We start from the raw sequence: 18,246 nt of genomic DNA, 5'->3' as shown, positions 1-18,246 counted from the left end.
TGATAACCGATTGTCCCCTAGCAACAGCTCCTACGAAGACGTTGCAGGCGCGGGTGGATCAACTGATAGGAAAGCCAACTACTTCTGGTTGAGCCTAAGGCCATTAACCGTTATCTGTTGCTTCCACGACTCTATATGTTACGCATCCGTGTCTCGCGAGACACGGATCGTGCAGAGGGCAATCGTGTGTGACGCAGACCCGATCAGTACATGGCCCAGCTTCCTAGGAAGATCATCAGTACGCATCCAGGCCCACTCGTAACTCGCAGCGTGAGCCTGGAAGCGATGCAACGCTGCTCTGTGGCATCCCTTCGTCACTCCTTCACATGCGCAACTGCCCTTACTAAATGACGCAAGCCCTTTACACAGCTTTATACAGTACTGAGGTGTCGATGATGGAAGGGCAAAAACATGAATGCTGTAAACATAATTCCCAAGCAGACGTTGTTCAAAAGTACAGAAGGCAAGGTAAACGCTTCATGAGACACGTTAAAATTAAAAGTTTCGAATGGTATCCCTCAATGAAGGTTATTCGGCCCAGCCAAAAAATAAGTGGTACACCAAACCGTTGCAACGAACAGAAGAAGGGTCTTTTAAACAAAGATGAAAATAGATGTAGCCACGTATTGCAATTTGTGTGCAAAATTGTGTTGTCTTCAATGCCAATCCGGCCTCCCATATTGTCCCTTGTACGGGTGCTACTTCTTCAAGCCTCAGCCTCTGCAGACAGCCATGCTCACCAGCATCTGCTGACATCAGCTTTGAACTGCACATTGATGATTGCGTGATTAAAAATTCTTAGGAAAGCTGTAAGATTGATGCGACGGACTTTGCCCGGCCATAGTTTAGCGCACTCGTCGCAATGAATTAGGATAAAAAAGCACTTCATCTGTAGATAGTCTGGAAATTGATATATAATTTGCCTCGTCAATTGAAACATGCCCGTATCGTCAGAATCTTTCGCTCATCCGCCAGGATGGAGACGGCTAAATCCGCCCCAGCTTGTCGGCTTTGAATCCAACGTTATGAGCTTTAATTGCAATCTATAAAAAGTTCGACTTGAGCTGCCGCTGAGGACATGCTATTACACTCCAGGAAGGGTCGCGAGGCGGGCGTGTTCAGTCGGGCACCGGGTAGAGCTCGACTCACCGCTTGTTAGCCCTTGGCAAGCCATGCACAAGAACTTCCTGTCCTGTACGAAAGGTTTGGCTTATCACAGCTCTCTTGCTTTGTTGATTTACGACGCTCGCCAGCTTGCTGCAATTCCTGCTATCACGTTACTATTAGCGAACAATCTCCGTTGCTAGTCCGTGTTTGAAACCTAACCTACCTGCGACTGCTTTCCGATATTTTACTGGTTTTTTAATTTAAGTTGTGGTCATTATTTTCAAACAATCAATTGATCTATGCTGCGCGACTGTTGGACTGGCTAGCAATATGGCCGCGGACCCTGGTTCCTCGGGCAATGGTGGGGCCCTCTACCACCTGTTCTTGACACGTATACCACCTAAATTGCCAAAAGAAGAAGTGGAAGCTGTTCTCTCAGCTGAGCTTGCATCACGTCGTATTGAAGTGCTTGGCATCAGCGTCGTTCCTCAATCAGCCTGGAAGAACAAGGGATTCGGCTTTGTTGTTCTTGGTGGCTCTCCTTCACCTTCCACTCTCGATGCTGTAGCAGCAGAGCTTGACAATAATGTTCGTGTGGGCGGCAAAACCATCAGCGTTCGTGTTTGTCAGGCGTCAACCTTGGGAGGCAAGCCGGCTGTCTTAAATGATCCATTATCAACTTGGGATCAGCCTGCTGGAAAGATATCTCGTCTATGTGCTCAAGTCCTGCACTGCTACTTTGCAAGGCGTACGCATCTAGACAGTTACAAAGCTGAAAAACTCCTTGCGTTCCTAAGCATGTCGGTTGCGCCATCCTGCCGCCTGGAGCCAAAACCTGTTTCTCTTTGGGGCCGCGACGTGTATGGCAGTATCGAAAAGATGTTGCTGGCCATCGGCGACGGTCATTTCGGTGGCGGATGGTCGCTGCAAGGCACCATCGCAGATAGGAATGCTATCCTATTTATTGGGAACGCCCGGCACATGCGGGGTTGGGATGCGCTGCGCGACCCGTTGCCCATCGCAACACTTCTGCGGCTGGCGGCAAGCAAGCAGCGGCTGGAGGGCATCCAGGTCTCGGACTCCGGCAGCGGCCGCTCTAGCCCCACCGTCTGCCGGCAATGCAGCGACTGCGGCAGCCTGAGCGCCATGCCAAGTACGGAGCAACCTAGCTGCAGCCAGTCCGAGGCCTCCTGGTCTCTGCGATCCCTCTATACAGTCCCCGCCGCAACAGGAGACGACTCCGCCTCGGATGGCTCCTCCAGCCTCTGCACCCCAAGCCACGACACAGAAGCCGCTGCGCAAATGGCAACCGCGGCCTGGGCCTCCGGCAAGCCCATGATGGCGGGATCCTGCGGCTGTGGAAGTACTGCTTCAACGGCGTTGGCGGCTGCTGGTACTGCAGCATCGACATCGGCAGTGGACCAAGCTCCGGCACCAATGCCGGGCAAGCTCGGTCCAGCGGCAACGGCAGCGGCAGGGCCGACCACTTTGGCACATCGCCCAGCAGCGAGTCTCCAGACCCAGCCCGGCGTGATTTCAGGGCAAGTTTGTCCCAGCCCAAGCCCCAGCACTAGCGCTACTGCCTGCCCTAGCAGCCCAGTCACATGCGCATGTGTTGCGAACAATCGCTACAGCTGCATGAGAGGGAAGAAGAATGGACGTTCCCCTTTGGGTCGCAATTCCTTCTTTTCAAATCAGCGGCACAGGACGTTGCGCTCTGTGGACAGCAGTAGCTGTAGCATTTGCGCATCACGCTGCGTGCTGAGGCCCCTGCAGCAACCGTATGAGCACAAGCCGCAAAGACACCAGCAATCGAGGCTTCTGGGTCAACAGGCACGGGGCTGCCCTTATCAGTCCGCCTGTGCTTTAGCAGTGCAGGCGGGTACGGCGGGTACGGCAAAGGTTGCACAGCTAACTGGCGAGGACGTGTCGCCTCATCAGCCTCCGTCGGCAAGCGGTAAGCCCGCACTACTGAGCCCTGACGATTACGACACGACATTATGCACCATGCAGCGCAATGCACAGCAGTCCGAGCACAATGCGAGGCACCACGCTTCGCCTCATGATCTCCATGTGCAACCCATAAACGACACTGCACAGCATCACGCCATGACAGCATGAAATGTCAGGAAGCCATACCCAGCCTCTCATTAATTAACTTCGCAATACACCAACATGGAATGTGAAGATGAACTGGACCTGCTTCCCGCCCGCCCGGCATCAGCCGCCGGGCTCATCGTGGGATACAAGATTTTTGTAAGGTTTACAATGACTGTTAATGCGATCTACTGCACATGTGCATTTGCACGAATTCGGAGGGCTCGGATGAAACACGGTTTGAGGGATTTGCTAGGGCAGAGAGGACAGCGACAGCTGCAAAGGTGCGACACAACTGAGTGCGGGAGATGCAATGGTAGCGCTAGCTTCTTGTCAACAGAGCCCCTCCCCTCGCTCCTGATCTCTAATCATTCCAACCTCTCGCCGTGCCGCCCTTCCCTGCTGGTTTCCCGCGGGCCTCCTCCCACAGACCTTCTAGCCCGCTGTGCTCGGCGCCTGAGATCTCTGATGCGCCACCAGCCCGCGCAATTGTCTTACGCGGTTGCTGATGTGGCATTGTACTTGTCAGAGGCACACGAGGTGGTGACACGGGGCCTTGACGCACCATTCTTCAGCCTTGAGGGCTATGCGTGCGCGGTGTATGGCAGCTTCGAGGGCTTTCTCAGGGAGATATCTCGCCAGCATTTCGGCGACAGCTGGTGTTTTGAAGGTGGCCACTGCTCCTCGGAACCGCGGATCATGTTTCGGAGCCGCCGCCTTTCGGTGAAAACAGCGGCAGCCGCTTCGGCGGCGGCAGCGACACTGGCAGCCGTACCTGCGGTGACCCCGGCGGCGACCCCAACGTTAAGTTGAGCAACTCATACAGCACAGCACAGGATGACAGTTGAGCAGGGGAGCATGTGAGATAAAGGTCAGTCGGTTGGTTGGTTGGTTGGTTGACATGCTGTTGTTGGTGTTGGGCCAAGTGTTTTTGGGTGGAAACCGTATGCAGCAGGTGGCTTTGAATGCTTCGGCAAATGATTACGTGGTTGAGTTGGTGTTGGTGTTGATGGGGAATGGCTTAGTCCCGATGGTGAAATGAGATATAAGCATGGCAGGCCTCTGTAAGCGTGGTGCTGGCTGCGCCCTCTCTTTCTATCTTCGAGGAGATGGAGGAGGAATGAGAGAGAGGGGAGAGACACGTCCGACATGGACGAACAAGGTTGCGTGTTGCACTGCCTACCTGCCGTATACTATACCTGTCGCACTGTAGGTTTTCGGAGTGATTTGTTCGGAAATACCTCGCCGGACCCTTCCCAACCTCAGTCAGTAGTTCCTAGCCGATTGCGCCTCCAGCACCTCCAGCTGTTGCTGCTGCCGCCGGCCGGTGTGTGTGTGTGGCGCCCAATGGTGGGATATGGTGCTTCTGGAGAAACCCCGTGCGCTGCTGGGACACGTGTTAATCGTGGTAGTGCTGGCAGCGGCGACACCTAAAGGGACTGGGGGGGCCCAATTTGGAAACATCCATCCTTGCAGATAAAGCCAGGCAGAGCTCGTGTGCACGTGCATCATTATCGTGGGAGCTTTTGGACAGGGAGGTTTGGTGGGGAGGTTATCATTGAGCTTGCACTTTGCAGGATCCAGGCGTCGCGTGTGTGCATGTGCATTAATGTGTGCTCGTTTTTAATGATCTGAGCCACGATGAGGGAAATGCCGGTGTGTGTGTGTGTGTGTTGGAATGGAAGATGAGGGATTCCTGGGTACCCATGTCGGTCGAGTTGGGGGACAGACGGACCGACAGACGAACGGGGCATAAAGGAAGCACTACTGATAAGAGGACGTTACAGGTTTACAGGGTTGTTGATGTGGTGGTGCTTGTGAGCTGCTTGCTTAGTCGCTTCCTGCATCCGCCAACCTACGGCCCCGCCGTCACCACCACTACCACTACCACCTCCCCACCATCCATCCAACAACCCTAGTTACCTAGTCGCTTCTAGACAGCGGCTTGCCGACCGCAGCCCCTGTCCCCGGATAGCGCGTCCATCCCCCCCCCCAAAGTATGTCTGTACGTATGTACATATGCATGTACGCCGTGCATTCACGGCAGTCCGGACGACGACGACAAAAACTGATTGCGATGCCTGACTTTTGCTTAGAGACCACCCTTCTCTCCCGTGTTTCTTTTGTTTCGGTTGCGGGCCACCCTATGGGAGGACTTTCTCAGGACGATTGGGTTTTGTGTGGCTTACATGGGCTGTTGCATTCACGTGCCGTACTGCAAAAGTGTGCGCGTGCGTATGTATGTATGTACGTGACGCCTGTTAGAGGGCACGTACCAGTCCGTGCTGGAGTGTGTGTCATTTTCTCAAATGTGTCTGTGTCCCTATCTGTGATTTAGCCAGCATACCTCTGATCCCTTGACCCTCAACAAGGCCTCAGACAGACGCTACCTTGGGGACATACCTCAGGGGGGTACCTGATGTCTCCGAGGGCTTGCACACCGCACGATCTGGCCGTTGTGCGTTGGCAGCGGTAGATGCTGGTCCATGACGTGTGTTGAGTAATAACACTATGTGTGTATGACAGACAGACGACCCTGCAGCTGGAACAGGTTGGGGGAACCGACAGGGCGGCCAGGCCGACCTCGTCTTAGCCGAGCCCATTCGATCTGGCGCATCCTAGCTGTCCGGCTCACCAGGAAGATGGCCAGGGGAGCTGCGGGATTGAATGAAGTGACATGAGACAACAAGATGGCTGGCGGTTGCTCGGCGCGCGGCCATCAGCAGCTGCTGTTTCCTTCCTGCCGTGCGCGCTTACTTGCGTGTGGAGTGGACATTCACGCGAAGGCCGTGGAGGCTTTTCAGCGCAGCGAGTTTTATCAGCGCCATCCTAGCGGCCCCATCAGGCGGCAGCTTTTTCCTCCAGTCGCGCACTGTTTCTGCTGTTGTTGCTGGGGCGAAATCCGAATGGATTCGATAAAATAGGACATAATTGGATTGGAAGCGCTATGGTAATACTGAACCAAGATCTTAACTTTTCGTTATATACTTCTGTGTGCCGTATCTAGTGTCGTACAAGCTAGGAAGCAGCGGTCGCGATGGCGGCGGCAGATGCTGCTCATCGTCTGTGGATAGTTATGTTGATTGAGGAAAAGATACTACGGTAAGCGATGAGGGGTTTTACTTCTGCTCGTACAGCGACGAAAGAGGCTAATGGCTTGTGTACGTGCGTGGCCGGTACATGGTACGGTTGCTGTACGGCAGGGGAGATCCTTACTGAATAGTCGTTGTTTGACATATTTGAACTTGATGAGTATGTACGCATGCGCGGCAGCGGTAGTAACACACAGGGTCTTGGTTTGAACTTTGGGAATCTGTGGGATAAGCACGTTTTGCAGGATGGATATGTTGCGGATGCGGGAGGGAAATTTAGTTTGTTAGGTTCCTTCCAGCATATTGTAGATATTTCCTGAGTAGGCTCAGACTCCATGAGACATTGTGCGCAGCTTGTTCTACAACCCTTTGGTCGTATCCCTGAGTCGAACACGTAATATATGTAGAGCGGAGAGAGAAAGAGAGAGAGTGGGGGCCACGGGTCCTGAGCATTGAAGTACTGGTACCGGTTCTTTCCGGGGGATGGTGTCGTCTTGCTTCCAACGCCGGCAGACTAGTTAGGGAGTCTGGGGATTTCTAAAAGCAAATAAATTGAATCATCATCTGGAGGACGGCGTGCTTGTGTCTGTTTGCGTGTGCGTGTTTTTGTGTATTAAGACGGGGCACATGTCTTTGCGGTGGTTTTGGCACATGTGTTGGGCGGTTTTGACGAGAACTGCCAGCGCGGATGTGGCCTGCTCAAAAATGCGCGGATGTGGATTTTCGGGATGTCGGTTAATTAGGTTTATGTAAGGATTATTATGTGTGTGTGTGTGTGTGCGGCTCTCTGGACCCGTTTCAGACGGAGGGCAACGCGGCTAGTTTGGATATTATTTTCCTTGCAAGTATCTATCTGTGTACTCGAAATGCGGCATGGCGGTGTCTTTTCTAGGCCTTGGCAAGGTGATCCTCTAGTTATCTACGAACCAAAGTTGTAGGGTGCAGCTAGATGCAAAGGTTGAGCTTTGAATGTACGAGAGGCGGCGGCGTCCGTGTTGTTAATATGACGCAAATCGCGGGTTGGATAGCACCCTGGTCAGGTTGCTCGCCGGGAGGACATTTGTACGGTCATGGAACCTTTCCTTTGAACTACCAGCGTGCTTTGTCACGTTCTGCTTTCCTTTGCCTGCCACGCGAACCATGTCTAATCGAGGTGTTTATACCTGTACCACCTGTAGCACGGTGTAGCGATGATTCCCTTCTGTAAAACCATTAATGGAATTCGGTTATTGAGGGGAATTCGTTCGTTCCTAGACAGTAATTGATTTTAAATGCAGACATCGGGGGATCTCCGTCGGCAAACAGGCTTCCGCATAGCTTGTCAATTTCCCTCCTGCTTCTCATCCAGTTGCAGTCCCCTAAAGACGGGCAAGCAAACTTGGAGAAATGCCTCAGCAGAAAGTCCCAGAAGCTTCCCACTGTCTTTCCCCACCTTGGCCCAAGCCATGCCTGTGAGCCAGCCGGCGCGAACGCCTGTACAGCAGACGCATGATGCGTAAGCTCATACGGCATGTTGGGATCCTTACCAATATTCACGGTACCAACACAAAATCACTCGTCTTCTTCCACACAGGAACACATACGTCATTTTTAGATGCTAGCAACCCATCTTCAAATCAAGTTGCCCGATGTACCTTTCCCTGCCTGTAGATTCACACACACAGGCCAATGGGCATTTCGACATATGCCATTGGCCAGTAGCCTTAAGCAACAATATAATCGGCACATACGAGCATACCATCAACATAAAGGGTACACACCTGGTGACATAATTACTGTCCCAACCGCATCCTCCTTGTCGGTCGGTCGTGCCCTCAATGCCTGGGGCTTTTATCCTTCAGCCACATATGGTCTTGCAGTACACTGACAGCGCCTCAGGCACTCAGCTCATATCAACCAACAGGCATTGCCAACCATTGCATGCAATCGCCCTGTTGCTTGCACCGTCCCCTTGATGGTTGCTCCATTCCTTATCTTTTGGATCTGCGGTGCTCTATCCACGCACGCCGCTACCACACGAATCCTAGGACTTGGTGCGTGCACACACACGGGCAACTGCCGCACACACCGACCTAGTACGCTGTTCTTCAATCTGGTGCCGTAGGGCGGGGGCCGTAGGGTCCCAAAGCCGTAGGGCCAAGTGGGGGTTCACACGCTCTCCAGCTCCCATCACAGCACCCTGCACACCAATAAGCATCAGCACCTGCGGCTGCGTCGGTTCATAAGCCCTATGTCCATGCATCCGACTCAGCAGCGCGCGACGTCAAACCGTGTAACATGTCACAGCCACACTCCGGCACCCGAGCCTGGGCCTGTGTCCGTCGCGGCGGCTGGTTGGGGGTCTGCCGCAACGGAAACCCCCGCACATCTGGCTACTAGTGTTGTTGGTTCTGTACTCGCGCCAGCGCCTGCAGATCCGGAGCTGCCTGCGGCGCTCGCCATGCCTGTGGCTGGGTCCAACTCCATGTTATCGGCAGTGGGTTCCGCTGCGTGGGTGCGACGTTGATAATCCTCTATTTGCATGCCGTCTGGTCCAGCAGTGCTAGCTGGTCTTGAGGCAGCGTCCTCCGAGCACAGAACTTCGTCAGCGACTGGCAGTGCCACGGCATCGGACTCGTACTCCTCGCCGGTAAGGCGTCGCAGTTCCTCCTCGAGGGCTGCTACTCGTGCGCGCTTCTTTGCAATTGTTGTTATGTTTTCACCGATGGCGAGGCGGTACTCGGGGTCAGGATCTGTTTGCAGAAGCTCTTTCAGTTCTCGATTGCTGCGCTCAAGGTGTTGGATTGAGTTCGTGAGCTCGTCAATTTCAATCTTGAGTACTGGAGCAGCCATTTCTATATGAATAACCAATATGCACGATAGCGTGTACCTTCAAGGGACTTCGGTCGAAGGTTGGTGGCCTGCATTACGATATGGGAAGCCACGTAAAAGTGTAGCTGGTCAAGCTTACACAGTGAATTATATTCGATTTTGAACGTAGTTTTGATAAATAGCAATTTCATAGTTATCGTAGCCTTCGTTTGCATTTGAGCACTTCACGCACAGCAGGGCAGCTCTCGGCGAGCAAGACGCCTGTCGGATGGCAGTGCCGAGCCTATTGGACCTCTGTATTCAGGTTGGTCATGTCATTTCTTGCCTTCCCATCGCGCAGTTTGGATGGTGGCAGCTCTAGGCCCGGCTTAATTTGTTAGCTCTGCCCTGCTGCAGTCTCACGACCCGCTCCCATATTCTCCTGTATTACCACTATTCCAGGCAGCAGCCAACAGTGTTCACTGGACAGTGCAACGCCGGAGCTTGGAGGTGAGAACCCCAGCCATCGAGGCAGCCCAATCTCGCGCACCACACGCCACGCTTTCTCGGCGAGAACTTGAACCCACCCACTAACTCCCCCCTTCCCCACGGAGGCTTCGGAGAGGGCTAAGGGACGGATCTTGGGGATGGGGATGGGGATAAGGACATGTTTTCCTCCGACGACATACATACGCACAAACCGCACATCTGCCATCATGATATACGTCCCCGCCCCAAACCCCGCTCGCTTGCCCCTCCCCACCCCCGTCTACACTCAAAAGAGCAAGGCAGGTCGTAAAGCCTTTCCCGCACCCATTATTACCACATCAACACATTACTGCGTGCTCAGCTCAGCTCACACATATTCCGTGCGTTCCGCATGCTCGTGTGAATGCGATTCCAGGTCCAGAAATCTGCCTCTTGATCCGGTAGATTCAAACGCACGTCATCTCCCAAGTCCCAGGCCCCCATCTCCTAGGTGTCGCACATGCCGTAGATAAATGTACCGCACAGGGCCCACCTGAATCCCGAGAGCGCTGCCAGCCACTCCAGCCTAACCGCCGGGCCCCAGAGCCTCACACGTGTGACGCTGTGAAGGAATAACTCCAGGGTGGCCGGCCGCAGAGGAGTAGATCCTCCGCCTGCCGCTGCGGCTGCTGCTGGGCTTCCTCGATCACCTCCTCTTCCTACCACTTTGTCCAAGGAGGCTTATGACCAATTTCTGGGATCCAAGGCTTCATGTTCCCCGCCCGCGTCTGCTCGCCCGCAGCGACTGCCCGAACATGCTGCCAACGAACTTCTGGAGCTGCTGCTGCTCCGCCAAAGCCCGTTCCTAGGAGGAACAACAACAGCAAAAGCGGCGTTATTAACAGGAGGGGTAAAAGAAGGAAGAGTGGTAGGAAGAGGAGGTGATCGAGGAAGCCCAGCCGCAGCCGCAGGCGGAGGATCTACTCCTCTGCGGCCGGCCACCCTGGAGTTATTCCTTCACAGCGTCACACGTGTGAGGCTCTGGGGCCCGGCGGTTACGCTGGAGTGGCTGGCAGCGCTCTCGGGATTCAGGTGGGCCCTGTGCGGTACATTTATCTACGGCATGTGCGACACCTAGGAGATGGGGGCCTGGGACTTGGGAGATGACGTGCGTTTGAATCTACCGGACCAAGAGGCAGATTTCTGGACCTGGAATCGCATTCACACGAGCATGCGGAACGCACGGAATATGTGTGAGCTGAGCTGAGCACGCAGTAATGTGGTGATGTGGTAATAATGGGTGCGGGAAAGGCTTTACGACCTGCCTTGCTCTTTTGGGTGTAGACGGGGGTGGGGAGGGGCAAGCGAGCGGGGTTTGGGGCGGGGACGTATATCATGATGGCAGATGTGCGGTTTGTGCGTATGTATGTCGTCGGAGGAAAACATGTCCTTATCCCCATCCCCATCCCCAAGATCCGTCCCTTAGCCCTCTCCGCCCTCCCTGCCTCTCTTTTCAGCATCACACACCCCTGCCATCCCCGCCTCCCGCTCACCCTCTCCCCCCGCACACCGCAGCCATCTCGAAACGTTAACGCTAACAGGCTGTAGCAAACTGACCGCTGCAGCACTACAGCCACTGATCTTCGCGTCCGGCCGACCACCAGCTAGCCCCACTCTCACCGCCAGCCCCGCCCTGACACCAGCCGCCACATCTCTTCGTCATTTGGACATCAGTGGCTGCAGCCGACTTGGTGATGAGGCCTTACCGGCGCTGGCCTCCCTAAGCTGCTTGCTCTCCCTCAACATAACGGGTGAGAGCTAGGGGGAGGAGGGCGGCACCCTAGGTAATCGGGTGAGGGCTAGGGAGGGGGCCAGGGAGTTGAGACATCATGAACATTAAGCAACACGATCAGGGCGTGGAGACATGTGAACCCAAGCACGAAGAAGAAAAGTTGAGGGCCGGATTTTTATGCCCGCATCATCATTGGCCCATTCCGCCCTCCGCCTCCCTCCCTGTCTGCTTTTCCCACATTCCTTCTGTCCTTGAATTGCGGCCTCGCCGCAACCCGGCAGCCGCCCATCCGCGTCCTCGTCCTCCGCTGTGTCATTCCGCATTCCTTACTGCCACTCAGCTGCCCCTCTTCCCGTCCGCACGTTCATGTTCGGGTATAACGTCTTGGGGAGTCCGTTTTTGCGTTACCCTTGCATTTACGGCCCCAACCCCCTCGCGGTGTCCGCCCTCGCGGGGGGCTGCCTGCAGAGACGGGTGTACAGGGCCCCGGCCTGGGGGTGTTGAGCAGCATGAGGGGCCTTACAAGCCTGCAGGCGGGGGGCCTTAAGGCAAGTCACCTCGACGCGGTGTCCGGGGGGGGCCCTGCTGTCTGGCTGGCTGTCGGACTAGGCTGGGTAGATAGTAGTGGGTAGCCGGGATTTTATCGCTACACCTCCACCACCTCCAGTTCCTGGGTCATACCACAATCGTGTCATGACAATCGGGTGCGCCGTCCGTTTCCTGCTCACCCCACCCCACCCTGCTCCAGCAGGTGGTGCTTCGAAGCAGTTGATCACTGGACTCTCCTCGCATATTAATCCCGTCCGCCCCCACCTTAACCCCCTCCCCACAGGCAGTGGGAGACGAGGCCTGGTTGAGTCTACTGCCGCACCTGCCCGCACTGCGTCACCTGGACCTGTGGGGCAGTGATGCGGGGGGTGGGCCCGATGGAGGCGAGCAGCTGCTGCTGCTGCTGGCAGCCGGACTGCCGCTGCTGAGGTACCTTGGGGCGGCGTGGACGCAGCTGAGCACGGTGCCGGCGTTACCGGAGCTGGAGGTGGGTGGAATGGGTGGAGGGAGAATGGGAGTGACAGGTTGTGAGAGGACATTTGTAGGGTGCGGAGACCGTTTTCCTCAAGTCGCCGTCTGTCATTCGTTCCATGACTCTGTACCGTGCGCTCCTTTTTCGAGTCTTTCTCATTGCTTCTTCCGCCGCCAAAACGCCCATTCCCTCTCTCACCCTCCCACCCACTCCGGACGCTCGCCGCTTCCTCGTCCAGTTCCTAGATTTGCGGCATTGTTGGCTGCGGGAGGTGTGGTGGCCGGCAGGTCAGCCCTCCCCTCTGGCTCTACGGCAGCTGCTGCTGCGGGGTGCCGTACTGTCAGGGCAGCTGGCGGCGGCGGACGATCCTCCGTACTCGCCAGCGGGGCTGGCCTGTGTGATCAGGTGAGATGGAGGGAACTGGAGTGGGAAAGGGGGGAGGGGGTTTCCTCCCTTTGTAGGAAGGGGAGGAAAGCACCGCACGGGGAGTGCCGACTGAGGTATACGGGCGCCTTCTTGCGTGAGCTGGACGGCGAAGGGGGAGAGGGGAGGGCCGACTGGGTGGTGGTTGAAGACGTTGGGAGTAGCAGTGAAACCTGCTCTCGTGTTCAACTGACATTTTGCGATTAAAAAAAAGAGTAGTTCGCAGCTTAAAACTGTTTACATTTCCATGATTTTGATGATGATGGTGTAAGGTTAAACGTTTTGTAAGTGTCGAAGAGCTTTTTGCGTTTCTTAACTGGCGCGCTGAAATGCGTTCGACAGTACGTCCCGAGGGCGGCATGCCTGTTGACTTGGATCTCGGCCAGCACGTGAGGTGCCAGATTTGCCAACGACTACGTAACCGGCAGACAGGGCGCGCGCGCACACAGATATGCAGGAAACGCGTCACTTGTATTAAATGGAAACTGGGTAAACGCCATTTTCGGTAAATTCCAAGTTTTGGCTAACCATCCTTTAGCATATTGGCAGAGGCCTCTGCCGCGTAGCAGCCTGGCCAGAGCAGGAAACGCGGTCGTCGTTCCGGAAGTACATGACTTCGCCGCAACCTGGCAGACTAACCTACCGTATAACATAGCGCTCAACATTTAATTTTTTTCAATACCGGGAAACGGACATTTGATACAATCGTTGCATCCTTGCTTTCTTGCCGGCTTGCAGCTTTAGTTAAAAGTTTTAACTTCAAACTGAATCGAGGCGAAATCTGGCATGGCGAGATGCTCACAACTGCCTGGCCCGTCTTCTAGCTTCCGCATTCATCAATGTTTTATGCCTTATCGGGCTCAATCGGCTTTGCTTTTCGCCCATTTGCATCTCAGAAGGTCTCTGCGGCTGCAAGGCCCAATGCTCCCAGCTGCTCTGCTGACCTTGTGTGTTTGACGCTCTGATAGCATTTATTATTTGAATTGACGAGCCATTCTTGCTGAGCCGGTTAGTTTGCATTCTGTAAACATGTCTTCCTCCCGGATTTGCGGGGAAATCCCATGCGCCATCATGCTGGCAGGCTGAATGCTCAATAAAATTCAATTTTACCTTTTAGACCAGTTATAGATTGTAGCTAGAAAGTACTGAAGGTCTTGGAGCCGGTTATTTAACGTTTCTCGCCACGTCGTTTGCCGCAACTGGGCGAAATAAGTAACATGCCCGCAAGTTACACATACCAACTGAAGTGTCTCATAGGGCCTCAACTAACTTAATAGCACACACGCAGGATATAGACGGCTTTATGTACGATAGCCGACCTACAACCTCATAGCGTTGCCCGGTTTTCGTCCGCATGGAATTGCCGATGGGAATGTCTTGCCTATTGCGCACATCGCGTTGCATTTGTCATCGCGATGTCAACCGAGCAGCAGCAGCAGCAACAGCAGCGGGCTACAGCTCTGGCTGCTCGCAGAGGGGGGAGGTTTCCGAGGTTCCCCGACCGCCTTAAGGCAGTTAACTAGAGGCCTGGTCTTGCCTAGGATTTTCGTGAAACACTGACACCACTTACAATAATACGACGCCGCCTTACGCCCGCCATGTTTTTGCGCGGGAAAAACCTACGGTTTTTTCCGAGTCAGGATTCGTTCACTAGTTTACCCGTTAGTATTCTTTGGCGGGAGGACGCGTTCGAGGGGAGTGTCTTCACGCCGCAGAGGCGATTGCAGCACATCCAGAATCCATGGCTGCGGCTTGCCTTTCCTCACGATCGGTAGGGTCAAGCAGACCGACAAGCAGCAGTTGTCGAAGCTGTTAGCATTACACCCCGCTGTCGGCTGCTAGAGAATTCCGTCCAATGGCGCCGGAGGGAATGCTTGGCCGATCAGCTTAGGGCAGCCAGTACCCTTTTCCGCGCAGGGATGATGGTTTCAGTCGCTTGAGTTATATTTAAGGAAGTAACTCAGAGGCGCGAACTGTCGTTGGCTGGCTTAAAATGTGTGTGCGCACCTTTGAAGACCAACAGGCGCCGCTGTCCTGTTCTGGGAATGTTATGACCTTGTAGTCTCACCGAAAAGGTCTCACCCACACAGAACGGTGCAAAGCGGGCGCCACCTGCCATACGTGGCCACAACATGTGGTGCTGTCGGTGGGGGGAATGCCGCCGCAGCTAAGGGACGCTCCTGGCCTTTTGCTGGCGCATAAATATTCAGGCTTTGATGGTCCTCGTCTGAGTCCCGTGTTTTCTAAGTTGAACCTTGTGGGCCGCCCCTTGTGCACCACAGTGAATGACGGCTCTCTCCTTCCTGTGAACTGTGACCCAGTGCAACAAGTTGCGCAGGGCCCTAACACCCTGCCTCACGGGTAGCTTCCGTTCCTAATAGAATAACTGAATGGCGTTACACTGGATTCTATTACTATGTTACACACGCTGTCCGCGCCCAAACACAGTGCAGCGAGGCCAGCAGGTGAAGGCCCTGAGAGGTAGCAAGGAGAGCCTCAACGGCTTGGACAGCCCTCAACACTCAGAGACATTCCCCCACCCAGAAACACTTCTTACGCCAACGTTTTAGGGACGGCTTGCATTAGAAGGGGACTTGCGTAGGAGGAAGGTCACAGAAGAAGTATCCAAGCAATCACGCGCACCCCCGCAAGCCCGCGCACCCCTACAAGGAACTCGCAATATCCGCGTACGTCGTCGAAAGCCTCTCAGAGACTTGGCTCAGCAAAGGGGACACTTTAACTTGTGCATTATGGCCTGACGTGTTTACGGAGTACCGCGTGGAATACCTGGGTGTTATTGTGCGGATATGCCAGTGCAGGCACTCTGCGGCCACCATGGAATACTTGGACCTCTCTGAGGTTGGCTGTGCAGACCCGTGGGTCGCGCCACTCGCTGCGCTGGGCACAGATGGCGGCGGCGCCACCGCTTCACGGCTGACACATCTGGATCTAAGCCGTACATCAGTACGAGCGGAAGACCTGGCATATCTACAGGTACGGATCTGTTGACGACCATAACCGACGCCCCGTCCCCAAATATCTTCTCTGTTCAGTACGACTTTTGACTTTCGTACCATGAGGTTCGCAACTCCTGCCATGGCGTGCATTGTCACGCGCCAGACCACGCCACGCTAAGTCATCCCATCCCCAGTAGCCACTATGTCGTAATTCGTGAATAAATCATGCAAAAGGGTACAAAATAACCGAATTCTGGGTACCGGTTACCCGGTGACCGCAGTGCGCACCGGATCTGGAAAGGCTTGTGGCGGCGGGTTGCCGAGCAGCGGGCAGCACTCCGGGTGCCGCGGCGCTGGTGGCGGCGGGGCTGCAGCAACTGAAGGTATGCATTAGGCGCAGCGGCATTATTGCACCGCGCATCATACACGCACGAAGGCGCGTCATATTCATTGTTACACAGGGATAGCATGACGGTGCCACCGATGCAACTGGGCGGCTGGAGGAGGCTTTGACAGGCACGAGGCATAGGTGCGCTTCTGCACGTATGTGCATGTGTTTGTGTTTATGTGTACGGAAAATGCAACAGCGGGTCTTTCCCCGTCGTAGCCTCTATCCCTTTCTTGCCTGCTGGTTGACAACCTTGGCGCGTTGATGCATTTCCAAGTCCTGTGCAACAACCCTCTCCTCTCTCCGGGCATCTCTCCACCCTAGCCTTTTGCGTAACCTCCTCTACACGTTACCTTCCTCCTTCACACGAATAACCCTCCCTAACCCCGTGCATTGCATAATTCCCTTCCTTCGAACACGTCTCCACTCTGGCACACACACACCCGCCGTCCATCGGCCCCCCTCCCCCGGTTAAACCCTCCACCAGGACTTGAACTTGTCCTCGTGCTCCGTGACGGACTCCGCCGTATCCTGGCTACAGCAACTCACCGCCCTCACCAACCTCAACCTGTCCGACAACACAGACCTCACCTTGGCGCCCACCACGCGCACATCCGAACCAACGCCCGGGCCGGCTCGGCCCCAGCTACAGCCACCGCTTCAGCCACCACAGCCACCGGCACTTCCTGACCTAGCCGCCCCGGTGGATGTGTGGGCAGCGGTGCCGGACGCCCGCCCGGGACATGGCGATGGCGGCTACGTCGAGGAACCTGCGCGGGCGCAGCTGGGTCCTACACGCCAGGGTCTAGCAATTGCAGCTGCTGCCGCACCGCAGGCTATGGCCGCCGCGGCCGATTCAGGAGCAGCAATTGGCAGCACCAGCAGCAGCAACACGAGGGGCTGCCGTGACATGGAAAGAGAAACGGGAGGCTGCAGCAGTACGACATGCTCTTCGTCAGGCACTAGCGGTGATGGAAACAACGGTGACGGCGGCGGGGTCGTATGGCCGCGGCTGCGGCGGCTCAACTTGCTCGGAACTCGGGTCGGCGAGGCGGGATTTCGTGCTCTGCTTATGGGCGACCGTGGCAGAGGCGGTGGTGGAAATCTGGGGCTTCTGGAGCAGCTCAAAGCGGGCGGGCCAGGGCTGACCGATGGCACGATGGCGGTCCTGGCAGCGGCAGAGCTGCCCAGCCTGCACAGCCTTCTTCTGCGGGTAAGCTGCTGATGAGCCGCTGAGGGTTTCATGTGGTGTATAGCTCGGCGTACAGCTTGGCTTGGTTCACACCAGTACTTCCGCCGTGTGCCTTGTGCACCATGTGGCGAAATCCCCCACCCCCAGGTATGCCGTATGTTCCCTGTGGTGTAATCCAACCACTTCCAGCACTCCCACCACGTGCCATACGTTTCCCCTGAATAGGCTAATGCCGGCCTTACCATCTCCCCTCCCATCCCATCCCATCCAAGGATGCCCAATTGACGGGCCACGGTTTGCTGCTGTTATCGACCGGCCTGCCGTCATTGCGGCGACTGGAGCTTCAGGCCTGCTGGCTGGTCTCGGAGCAAGACGCAGCGCGTCTGGCAGCGTCTTGCAGGCCAGGCGCCCTCGTTGTGGTCAACGGCAAGGCTGCGGCGGCGGCATCATCGCGGGTTACGGCAGCAAGGGCGTCACCGTCGTCCCCACCTTCAGCATCAAAGGGCTTTGGTCGCGGCGCCACCGCATCGGCAGCGGGGAGCCAGCAGAGTCGAGGCGCTGCAGGTGGCTGTATAGGCAATGCTGCTGCGTTATCCGGAGACTACTTGTCGCGCTTTGACCAGCGGATACGGTATGACAGCAGAATGTTGCTGCGCCTGGCGGCATCGCCGCTTGTCACGGGCGGGGCCAGCAGCAGCGAGGGGGAGCAGGGCAGGGGTTTAACTGGGGGCGGTAGCTGGGAGCCCCTGTGGGCGGATTTGCCTTCCGGAATGCGCCGATGAGCTGAGCTTGTCCTCACTGTTGGTCCCGCCCCTCGATCTGTGCAATCTTGGGCTATGCGGTATGCACCAGGAGTGCTAAAAAAAAGGAATGCAGCACCCATTTTTGTGCAACCTCCCTTGTATGCACCGACGGTCCT

General features: G+C 55.6%; 4 protein-coding genes across 4 annotated transcripts; 3 read left to right on the top strand and 1 right to left on the bottom strand.

The window, feature by feature from the left end:
* Positions 1 to 1,437: 1,437 nt before the first annotated feature.
* VOLCADRAFT_117705 (uncharacterized protein) lies at positions 1,438 to 4,017 on the top strand (the record flags this gene model as incomplete). The annotated part of the gene is made up of 3 exons (XM_002950862.1): positions 1,438 to 1,722; positions 1,936 to 3,064; positions 3,635 to 4,017. 3 exons carry the CDS (start codon positions 1,438 to 1,440, stop codon positions 4,015 to 4,017), a joined length of 1,797 nt encoding a protein of 598 aa, XP_002950908.1.
* A 4,559-nt stretch (positions 4,018 to 8,576) lies between these two features.
* On the bottom strand, positions 8,577 to 9,128 carry VOLCADRAFT_91371 (uncharacterized protein; the record flags this gene model as incomplete). Its single annotated transcript, XM_002950757.1, has 1 exon — positions 8,577 to 9,128. One exon carries the CDS (start codon positions 9,126 to 9,128, stop codon positions 8,577 to 8,579), a length of 552 nt encoding a protein of 183 aa, XP_002950803.1.
* A 247-nt stretch (positions 9,129 to 9,375) lies between these two features.
* Positions 9,376 to 13,747, top strand: VOLCADRAFT_91370 (uncharacterized protein; the record flags this gene model as incomplete). The annotated part of the gene is made up of 8 exons (XM_002950861.1): positions 9,376 to 9,411; positions 9,549 to 9,596; positions 10,357 to 10,646; positions 11,130 to 11,365; positions 11,687 to 11,820; positions 12,179 to 12,382; positions 12,606 to 12,772; positions 13,687 to 13,747. The coding sequence occupies 8 exons, from the start codon at positions 9,376 to 9,378 to the stop codon at positions 13,745 to 13,747; spliced, it is 1,176 nt and encodes a 391-aa protein (XP_002950907.1).
* A 1,459-nt stretch (positions 13,748 to 15,206) lies between these two features.
* VOLCADRAFT_91369 (uncharacterized protein) lies at positions 15,207 to 18,109 on the top strand (the record flags this gene model as incomplete). The annotated part of the gene is made up of 5 exons (XM_002950860.1): positions 15,207 to 15,255; positions 15,501 to 15,784; positions 16,029 to 16,130; positions 16,623 to 17,348; positions 17,600 to 18,109. 5 exons carry the CDS (start codon positions 15,207 to 15,209, stop codon positions 18,107 to 18,109), a joined length of 1,671 nt encoding a protein of 556 aa, XP_002950906.1.
* Between the last annotated feature and the right edge of the window lie 137 nt (positions 18,110 to 18,246).

The sequence above is a fragment of the Volvox carteri genome, assembly GCF_000143455.1.
Source record: "Volvox carteri f. nagariensis unplaced genomic scaffold VOLCAscaffold_20, whole genome shotgun sequence".
Taxonomy (NCBI): domain Eukaryota; kingdom Viridiplantae; phylum Chlorophyta; class Chlorophyceae; order Chlamydomonadales; family Volvocaceae; genus Volvox; species Volvox carteri.
The sequence above is the reverse complement of the archived record's forward strand: the minus strand, read 5'-3'. Positions and strand labels throughout refer to the sequence as shown.